The sequence below is a fragment of the Varroa destructor genome, unplaced genomic scaffold, assembly GCF_002443255.2.
Source record: "Varroa destructor unplaced genomic scaffold, Vdes_3.0 BEIS01000003.1, whole genome shotgun sequence".
Classification (NCBI taxonomy): Eukaryota; Metazoa; Arthropoda; class Arachnida; order Mesostigmata; family Varroidae; genus Varroa; species Varroa destructor.
In genome coordinates, this window is record NW_019211456.1 from 462094 (window position 1) to 473199 (window position 11106).

At 36.2% G+C, this 11106-nt stretch overlaps 1 protein-coding gene across 5 annotated transcripts; it reads right to left on the minus strand.

Annotated features, from left to right (window-relative positions):
- Nucleotides 1–353: 353 nt before the first annotated feature.
- Nucleotides 354–9975, minus strand: LOC111247776 (coiled-coil domain-containing protein 174). Of its 5 annotated transcripts, none has more exons than XM_022799116.2 (11): nt 9840–9975; nt 9300–9386; nt 8906–8980; nt 7832–7977; nt 6447–6683; nt 5921–6038; nt 5524–5733; nt 5101–5265; nt 3620–3691; nt 2312–2411; nt 354–1880 (listed from the first exon to the last, which is right to left on the minus strand). In XM_022799116.2, exons 2-11 carry the CDS (start codon nt 9324–9326, stop codon nt 1633–1635), a joined length of 1398 nt encoding a protein of 465 aa, XP_022654851.1. In that variant the 5' UTR covers nt 9327–9386; nt 9840–9975; the 3' UTR covers nt 354–1632. The 5 variants fall into 5 exon arrangements, with proteins under 5 accessions (XP_022654851.1, XP_022654847.1, XP_022654850.1 ...); XM_022799112.2 differs by having other exon boundaries at nt 2300–2411; XM_022799115.2 differs by having other exon boundaries at nt 2300–2411; nt 9300–9352; nt 9840–9957.
- Between the last annotated feature and the right edge of the window lie 1131 nt (nt 9976–11106).

The window sequence follows — 11106 nt, forward strand, 5'->3', positions numbered from 1 at the left end:
TTTTACTCTCAAAACTATCTAATTGACAAAAAACCTTCCTTGTACGACACACTGTCAAATCTCGATCTGTAGATAAAGCTAAATATCATTGTTTGCAGACCGTTTGCGCCCCTCAAAGTATGAGAGTACTGGATCGACTGCTACTATATTAGATGAAACAAATTTTCCATTTTCCTTGAAATCTCCGAAATGTCAGTTACCGGGTTTTGCAGTCCAAAAGTTTATATATATATATATATATATATATATATATATATATATATAATTCCGTCAGAATTAGTATTGAATAAAATAAGTTATTTTTTATAATCTTAGTTGCTAGAAATGCGTTGAGCGGAGAAAAGATACACAAAGACAAGAAAATGTTTGTTTTAGTTAATTTAAATATTTGCAAATATTATACATATCATAAAAGCTTTTTGAAATCCCTGCAAGCCTTATCGAAAAAAAGTTCCTTATCGAAAGCAGCGTAAGCAGCGTTTACCATTAGAGTATTGGCTGTAATAATGTATGTGTAATCTTCTCCTAACATTTTATTCGTTATTATGACGTAAATTTTGCCATCTTCATATCATTCTATATTTTGATCCCGTGTACACCCTTAGACTGATTAACAATTTATAGTATTCATATTATAGCAAATCTTGTCCACCTTGCACGAGATCTAGTATATTAAATATATATTTGGTAAATTGAATGCTGAAATGAGCAAGTCTTGTAAATCTCATGCAAGAAATAAACACCTACATTTCTCCCTGTTTTGCACTTGTACTTTTTTCTGTGCAATGAACTCCTATTTGTGTAAATGGAGGTGTTAAATAATTCAATTTTCATTGCAAATCTTAGTGCCTATAGGAGGCTTTGTGTGATTTTGATTTTGCAGGATGTTGCCACCGGAGAGTCCATGGGATGTGCGCGCCCGGTTTTGTACTGAGCATCCTCCACGCGGTTCCTCTGGCTTGTCTCCGTTTCAAGGAGACATCTGCCCCGTCCTCATCAAGGTTCTCTGTAGCTCATATTCTTTGTGTCACTCGCGTTGGCATCTTCAGTGGGCTTCAGGTTATGTTTTTCGCTTCTGTGTTTTCCGCGTCGTCCTTCACTTTAAGAAGATCCCTTGTCAACTTACGATTTGCATACGAACCCTTCACTGTGGAGGTTTTTTGTTGACAAAATATACAGATTGCAAACGCTTTGCACTGATCAGGTATATTTTGTTGCTTATTTTGTGTTATCCTTTATTGTTTTGAATATCAAGACTGATTTTGTTGTTGATCAAAAAAAATATACAGATATATACTTTACAAACGAGTACAGTTGTTTCATAGTGAAAACTACCTGATATGACTGCTAGTGTTTGCTTCTTCAAAGGAAAGAAATTTTCCAGCAGCATTCACAATAACAATTGCAAAAAAGATATTATGTGAATTCTTTTCTGGCCACGGAAATAAATAAGCGGATCACTTGACATTCGACCATGGTAGGATATGTCTTCCCGAATCGCATTCATTTTCATTTTTTTGTACGAACTGCATGACAGGCCACAGTAGTTCGCTTCGAGGTGCAGGTTTTATATTGAAGGATTCTGCCTTTAAATATAAAATGAATTGTGCCGAAACTGATCTTGCGTGTATTCTACGATAGATTCCTCATTACCTTGAGAAATTCATCAAGGTCTACTTTGGTAGGTTCTCTTTGCTGTTTATGAATTTCTGCAATCCCTGAAGAACTACCGCTTATCCTGACCGGCCCGTTTGCCTGAGTTTGTTGTCTAGCTTCGCTGTAGATCATGGGAGGCGCAAATTCTGGTATTCTTTCTTGGCGGCAGCTTTCTATGTAATCCTCGTAACCAAATCTATTTCGTTTCCTTCCTGTTGACAGTCCTGAAAGATCATAATCTTAATCTAGTTATCAGAGTTAATAATATTAAAACTAACGTGTAGGGTAAGCTATGTATCAATGGAGGTTTCTATCACTGGCTAGCAATTCATAGGTTACAAGAGCGTTCTGCAGGTTTTCGATATATATGAGCATCTAAATACTTCATCAGCCTTTATATTGCTAACAAATATAAATGAGAATTAATTATTATTTCCAAAAACAAAAAAGCCATAGGATCTTTTTGCAGAAATTGCCAATGCTTATCCGTTTGTTTTTTCACATATTTTTAAAGCATTATCGCTTGCCGTTGTACGAGGGTTAAACAGTGGTAAAACGAGTCTGACGGTAAGCTAGAGCTGTTACATCAGTGCTTCCCTATCTTGGCTTTAAGGTGCTTACTTTTTAATATATAATATCATACCTCGACACTTACTGATCGGAACCCCGTGAAGCTCTTTGCCTTCGTCCCACGGACGCACGGGTGCGGGTGAAGCTGTGGAGGTAGCTGCAAGCGATGGTTGACGACGTTCATCCTAAAATATAAATCGTCAATTAAGTAACGTTGGAATATGTCACCGTCAATATTCCTTTACTGGTGGAGCTATCAAGATTTCCGATGTTCTACCTTGTTTGATTGAAGGAAGTCAAATAATGAAACAACAAACAAGATACGCGAGCACGTAAAAATGTGCTAGCCAGAACTTCCGACATTATGACACGCACAAGTTGCGCACGTAAATTCAATTATACTATGTCCTTCTCGTTTAACTTAAAGCAGCTTCTCTACCCTATTACATAGCTACCTCTACGAGCTGAGGTAGTTAACGATCTTTTTTCCAAATTGGTACTTATTTTAGAGCTAGCCATTCGGCCCACAAGCAAAGCCAACCATATAGAATGCTGTATTTTTCATAAATATGGCAATAAAAAGAATAACTGTATATATATAGAAACCAATAACTATGTCCTTCATTCGTAATAGCAAACTAACGCAGCGTGAATATACTGATGAAGGACCTGTACTGAAAAATACATCTAAAAAATGACGAGTAAAATGCACAAGTCTATGATGTGGCTAATAATTATATACCTATAAATAAAAACATGCTCATTTATTAATGCAGGTATTATCGTAAAGCGTAACGATTTCCTGTCAGGGAACATATAGAGTGAGTACTCGTTTCTATTTGTAAAACATCGTTTATAGGGCCTTCGGTCTTTCACATCTTCACATCTTGATTTATACATTTTAACAGTTGATTGATTTGATAGTTTGCTAATGGCCTTATGTGAAATAGTGTTACTAGGCACACCATCATCTTCTAAATACACGTTTAAGCTATTTCAACGATTCGATTTCAAGGCTTGGATGTCATCTACTAAATTAGACTTATCAATAAAATGTATTCATTTAAAACAGCTAAAATGCTAAACTAATAAATCATTTCATCAAGTTTCTTGCCTTTAAATATAAAATTTTTGTAATGTAAAGATGAAAACGTTTCCGTATTTTTCAGAACGAGTGGTGCAAATGATTTCATCATTGTTATTATAATCTAATACAAATTAGGCTTAATATAATATCAAATAAGACATCAGAATAATATGTGCAAATTTTAAAAAAATATTACGCATGTATGTACCGAACTGTTGCCTACTGTTGCACAGGGCATATTTTTACGTTTAAGAAAGGCGTGTTCGCCTTGAGTATGCAGTAAAGAATATGCGGAAAAAAGCTTACCTTCGCGCCGATGATTTCAGCCTTAGCACCGGTAATGATATCCGGCTCGTCCAAGTCGCCCGGAGGTAATCCCTTTAAAATGTCACAATCAAAGATCATGAAACGAACTTCAGGTTAATTTGGACATTGCAGCTTGATTAAGCTTATTTGTAGATTTATTATTATTTGTAGATAGCTCTACTATTAGTGGTAGCAGGCTAACGTTATTACTCTCGTAAATCAATATTTATTAAGATGTATTATTTTTAGTTTGGTTAGAGCCACGTCCTATCGGATATTCCGCAAACAATAATTCCTATGAGAACATGTTCGATATAGGACTTATGTATCTTTATGAAGGCTATCTATTCATAAGTGAGTTTTCGTTCAAATTTTATCTTTCTGGTAACGGTGTCTTAAAATAAGTAACTCCATATATCCAGATTCACTTCGATTTAGAACTCTCCTCTTTCCTAGAACTAAAACACCTTTTCTGGTGATTTTCATCTTTAGAAAAACCTGCATATGTAACACAAATACCAATTCTTGTGGCCATTGATTGTGTAGATACGCTGGCTCCTTCAAACGCAGTCCGTACTCACGTTATCCATGGTCACCAATTATATTTTTGATACTGCGTAGCATTATTTCAGATATCATATTTAAAGAAAATATTATACTTTTCAATCAAAACTGTGCCAATTTTGCGTACTTTTACATATTGTATTGGATACACAACTGTCCTATTAAGCAAGTTTTCGAGATATTTAAGGAAAAAAAGTTTAGCAAAACATGAGAAAAGTATATCTCAAAACCCAACGCATTTGCAAAGCTAACCCTGCTACCTCAGCACGAACAGGAAATTCAAATTGCAATGTTCAAGCTAGTAGATCCTCTAAGTGAGTCTCACGAGCGTGAAGAATGATCATTAGACATATGTATTCTCATTTACTGCTATTTAAGCCAGAAAAACTACCCAAAATACACTTTCTAGCCGGTTTGATCAGTGCTGTCGGACGGAGGTTTTTTTATTTGATACTTCTTTTCCCGCTTTATTACCTATTAATGGTCAGCATTTAATTTTTACTTTAAATACAGTAGAGCAGAATAGAGCTTTCTAACCGTATACAACACATCTTGACTATTAACCAGGCATAAACAAATACTGCAAGAACTTACGTTTCAAAGTAACCTAAAGTTTTTACAAAACAAACTATACAGCAGGTTTCTACCACCTCTATATCGAAAAATCGCTAACCTACACTATGTAGGTCCCTGATAGTGAACGAGTCCGTCGAATTTGCTGAATGGTATTACTTATCTTAGTCCACTCTTAATAAAATCGCACAATATGAAATTTGTTCACCCATCTACGTTTGGTTAGTCAAAATAGTTGTGTAATACTTTCTAATTTAATTTACTCTTTAGAAACCTAGCTAAGTAGCATCTAGTTGATCAACCTAGTGCTATCTTTTGCAAGAACGTAACTTAAAGCACAATACCTTTCTCTCTCGTATTCTATTAAGTCGCTGTTGAAGAATAGCTTGCTTTCTTTTTTTCACTTCCTGCGCAGCTTTCTGATTCTGTATTGATTCCTCACGTAATCCATCAAGTATCTTTAGTTGCTCAGAACGCTCTGCCTCGTTACGCGAAAACTCGAAATGGACCTTTAAAGAAAAATAAATGTAAATATTGTCCCAGAGCGATAAACAAATGTTTTTCGGCATTAGATTGAAGCATCTAAATGTGCAATAACTAAGGCCAATCTAAAATAGGCCGGGACAGGTCAGTAGCTATCTTGAACCCATCTTGGTCTGACATGGGTTGCCTTTAATGCAAAATTTAAATGAAAACTTACTTTGAATTTCAGTTTGAATTAATGGTCAGGCTCATAAAAAAACACTTGCGGCTGCAGCTTTTCTTACCTGACCATGTTCGCGCACTTCATTAAAGAGTACATCTCGGTAATGTATACGTTCCTTTGCAGCGTTTTCTTGTTCCACCTGGGCCCATTGACGCAACCTTTTTTCTTTTTCGAGGTCTTCAACGGCATTCATAGGTTTTGATATTTTAATGCCAGCTTCACTATCAACACCTTCGCCGGTTGGCACCGGTAGTGGAATGCTTCCGATGGCCTGCCAATTTAGTCATAATGTTATAATTCATTCAGATATAAGTCTGTACTGGGAGCAAAATACGATACAGTGTCCCTCTATACACACATTAATTTACACATGTATATACAGGTATTTATTAAGTAGCCAATAAATTGGACTACATTCGACCGTGTTTGTATATAATGTAAGTTTCCTAATGGCTAACCTCATTCGAATGACTTTTCTCAAGGCTTTTCCTTAAACGTTCATCTTCACGTAAAAAAATGGTAAGCTCCGTCTTCAAGCATTTTCGAGTTCGTCCGAGCGAATCCGTAAACGTTGTCCTGTAATCATTAGATTGATGGAGAATAACGTCAGTTTTTGGTTGTCGCCTCATGTGTTTCTAATGTTCTGTTTGCTGGTACTTAAACGTCTTGTTCCGTTAGAAAACTCGTCTGTTACTCTGCGATTATATACCGTCGCAGTTTTCTCGTGATTAAAAAAAATTTACCTTGAACAGATATCTCTGTTTACGGGAAACAGTATTTTCGACTAATGCTCTGTTTTAACTTTCTTCTAGTGTCAAAAAGGTTTAGAAAAAAATTAACACTAGCTGCAGCCGTGGGCGCAATGGTAAGCTATAGAAAAAATTCCAGTCATGTTTTTATAACATGGATCTTTACCTAAGGAAAACAACTGAATAATACGTCTGCATTGGCAATACGTATAATGTCAACCGCGCACTAACGCACCATTCATCATCGTCGTCGCCGGAACTGTCGGCGTCATCTGAATCCCGTACCGCCTCTTTTCGGCCCTTTTCAAGTTGATGTTGATTCGACGCCTCTAGAATATTCAATCTTACTTTGGCTCCGAAATCAACAAGTGTAGCATCGTCGTTTTGTTCGCCTGCATATAAGGACCAAGGATCAACGATCGCAGAAGACTTCATTGCCTCGTACCTGTGCGCCTTTTCCTCTAAGCGGCGCCTGCCGGAACACGCAGATAAAGCATTGTACTAACGCATTGTATACTTATTGTAGTAAAACGATATATAGCTAATACAGAAATTAGGCAGCTAATTTTTAGAAAAAAAATGGAATCGCTCTCAACAGTGCCGTAAAACGAAGTAGAATAAAGCAAAGGTTTTGTTATAAGGGATAACTTAATTCCATTGTTTTTCCTGTCCTCACCGGAAATCTGCCTTCACAAATTTGACAAAAGCGACATTTAAACTTCAAAATATCTCGAAGCAGATTATTTTAGTGCCCGTTATTTTAAATGACAACATTACCGAGATCGGAAAGCGTAACTCACAAAACCAAGGTCAAAGTTATGAAGCTCAGAAAAAGAGGGACGCTCGCTTCTAACGATTTTTTTAATTTCGATAAAAAACATTGCGAATTTTTCAAGTCGTTCGTGTACTTTGGACTGGTCGTGACGTCAACAGACAATTCGTTCGCAGATTATGTCGCAGAGAGGCTTCAAAAAGTGACGCTAGTTGCAAGTATTATCGAAAAGCCGCAGAAGTTTTCTTTCATAATTGCGGTTAAATTATTTGTTTTAAGTATCGCAACGAGCGTCTCATACGGAATACCAATAATCTAAATAAGAAACTAATCCTCCAATATCTTACAGGACTGAATAAAATCAAGGAAGCGCTCTTAAGGTTGGTTCTGGGACTGCGTTCGTCAATCTAAAATCGCTCAGTGTACCTAATGACAAAAACTTCGCCGTTTCCGTGGAACTTTATAAATAATTCTCTAATCCTTTTTCCCAAGTGCTAGCTTATCACGCCTTTACTGCAATATATGCACAGAAAGCGCTAGAAATAAATCCCGCATTCTATAGGATCCCTGTAGTGACCATGGAGAAGCGGACGCGCTCAAACACTCAACGAATTAAGAGATATTCAATAATCAGATTTGTTGCCCATAGGTTTCGTCACTTGGTGTGCATGACGCAAAAGTTACACGGCGCGCGTGGTACCTATGTTGTCAATACCATGCCGATAAATGTATGAAATTCGACCTTTTAAGCTCAAATATCCTATTTTTGATATATATATATATTACATCCACAGATATAACTGACAGACTTCGTTTAAGATAAAGAACAAATTAAAAATATCACTTGCCTTGATTCCCTCAGCGCATTCTCTTCCTCGCTGTCGATATCATCTTCTAGGGGTGGAGGATCAGTAATTTTTGTCTTGCTCTTCTTCTCCTTCGGAACTCGCTGTTCTACGCGAAACCCCCCTTTACGAACTGTATTCTCCGATATCTTACATCATAATAACATGGTTGGAATGACTATTGTACTTAAATGACCAAATAAATCCATGCCGATATTTCACATATCCCTAATGACAGATACTAAATGCTGTGCCGTTTATTATTAATCGTCACTTATGCTCCTGAAATTTTGGCTTGTATACATTTTTACACTGTCTAGTGAATGGAATATTTTTTCATAGCCTTCAAAGTTAACTCCATGCGGTACACAATAAAAGAGAACCTAACAGTTCAGGGTTCGAACCAATGGTAGGTTGGATAAAATATCTCAACTAAAATCTATATTTTTTTTTTAAAAGGAAATGAGATGCCTGCGAAAAACTATCCCGATAGAGAGTCGTGTCTCACTTGTCCGTTGCTCGCTGAAAAAACTGTTTCTAATTGATCTTGCTTTTTACGGTCTTGTCCTCAGAAATAATTTCATTATTTAGAAATGACCTCTACTTCTAGCAAATTCTAGCTTTAAATTTTTTTTCGTCCTTTTAGCACAACTCTGTAGTTACATCTTAGATGTGCGTGAAATTACGGATGTCAATGAAGACTCAATATAATGATTCGTTTATAATACATGAATTCATGCGCCTTAACAGCTTTGAAACACGATTCGTCTAATAATATGGCCGTAATTAAAGACTATAAGACTGAACAAATGTATTGCATATTGACGTAACGACTCTTTTTTCTCGTAAAACAACACGTTCTAACGGGGCTCAAATACACAGCTCCAGCGAACAGATTAATAGTAAAAACATATTTATTTTAATTAAAAGGATTAATATTAAAAAGGAAAAACCTATAATAAAGTAATTTATGTGGCTCCTCACTTGAGTTATTTGACTCTTCGTCGCAAGCGAAAAGGGGACCACAGAAACAAAATAGTGTCCAGAATTTCAGTTATATAATACACCCAACCAGACCTTTTCAGCATTTTGGCGACTTTTCGCCTCAGCTTGGTTTCGCTTACGCAAAAGTTCAGCCTTCAAGTCGATAATCTGTAAACCAAAAAAAAAAGAATGATTTCTTGTCTACCAAATGTAAATCCATAAAGTATTTAATTCAGTATTCCATAACGTTCATCGTCTGACCTTCACTACAGATCCCGAGTTTCTAGACAACGTAATATCGTCAGACCCATCAATAAGGTTGTCAATTCGAGTTTACCTATACGAAAAAATACGATCACCGTATAAACAAAGTAATGAACTTTAATTAAATATATTCGTACATGGAATATCGATATGCGTCTCTTTACTTTTGATAAAATAAAAAAAAATGATGAACACAAATTCAGAGTTTTTAAAGACGACTTACCGCAGACGAACCGGAACCCAAGCTCATTCTGTTGACCGATATTTGAACTCCCGCTGAAAACAGTACTTATGGATTCGATTCCAATGGCTGACGTAATAATAGGTACGTTAAAACAAGTAAATTATTTGGTTTAATATTTCAGCTCAAATAAATGTACTTATTGATTAATGCTGTATTGGCATTACCTGATATTATTTCAAAGTTAGTTTGTGTTCCTGTGGGAAAGAGAATTCAGCTTAAGCTACTATCGAGTGCACGATAGCAGTACCTATTTCTTTTCAAGGAGTAGAACATATTGTTATGTCCTAGACAACGAGAGAGGATAGTGCTTAATAGAGTGGTGCTTGCGTAAACCGAAGTCCAGAACATGTTTCGTTATTAAAACAAACACGACTAATTTCAGACAGATTACTTCAAGCACAAAATATATATGTATTCTGTGCAGTATATAACTCACAAACTGCAGATTACTATAATGCTCAAGCCATTCTCTGTCGAATTTCACAAATGCACAGAAACGTAATAATAACATTTCATTACCAATGAAAAATGACAATGAAAAGTAGGAAGTGAAGTTCGATTTGACATAAAAAGCGACTCTTGTCCAATCTCACATTTCAAACAGTAATATTTACACCTCCTAGATTATAAACCAAACATGGTCCATTTCTTGAATGTGTCCCGTATCGGATACCCGCCTGATACATGTGTGAGAATACCAGCGGAAACAGCGCGAACAATTTACATAGTGACACGACTCAAGGAAGCTGTCGTTTAATATATAACGTTGTAACGGCTGGCAAATAATAGGCCATAAAGCTGATGATAAACAGAGATGACTGAGGGCATTAATGCAATTAGAGCGGCTCAAGGAGCAACTACCAAAGATGATGTTCTTGCTTAGAAGCTTAATAGTTCTAATAATGGCTATGCTAAGAAATACATTTTTTGTTTTAAAGCACAATTTGTTGCTGCTTGCTCCAGGCTTTTATGTACGTAAAAACTGCATAATATAATGGTTTGCACTATAATCGCTATACGCATTGAATAATAATTATTGCATAACATATGACGGAATCAATCTTAATCGTTGAAATAGGCTATTTCATATTATTTCTGAAGCCAGGTGAGCATTGACAAACGTATAGTTCTTTTCCAGTTGCCATTATTTTTGGAAGAGCGGCCAAGCCAATACTTTAGTGCATAAGTCACGCAGTCGATGCCAAGTGTCTGTCCATGGTATTAGTAAGGTACTATGATCCACATAAAATTAATGGTATTAAGGGTATGTCTTATTAATTAGAATAGTTTAATAAAGATGTCGAGATCTTTGGATAGCAGACAGTTACTTCTTCTCATAACAAGTTAAGTTTGCTAGCATATCAGATTTAATTCGGTTTATTTTCACACAGAGACAGGATTTTATTTTCTTTATTTATAGACCAACCGGAGCCTTTGCTCAAGAAATTTAGGGCGGAGTAACAGGTTCGCGTAGTACTCATTCGTGATTTCCTCGTCGATTTGACAGGTTAGGATTACACACGTTGATTCTCAAATCTGATGTGTTCTCCATAATCAAGTTGTCAAACCTTAAAATATCTCACAGCCACCAATTCTCGCGACCGTTAAACACTGCTATAAAAGGTGCTATGAAATGCGCGTATTTCCGTTTCGTAATCAGCCATTCTTGAAAGCTGTCTTCTTCTGGCGGGCACTGACAACTTTTCAATATAGTTCTTCCTTTATTATCTAATAGATAGGCTTTCACCATTTGCTGGCAAGATGTACGTTGGGTTTTTCAATGGAC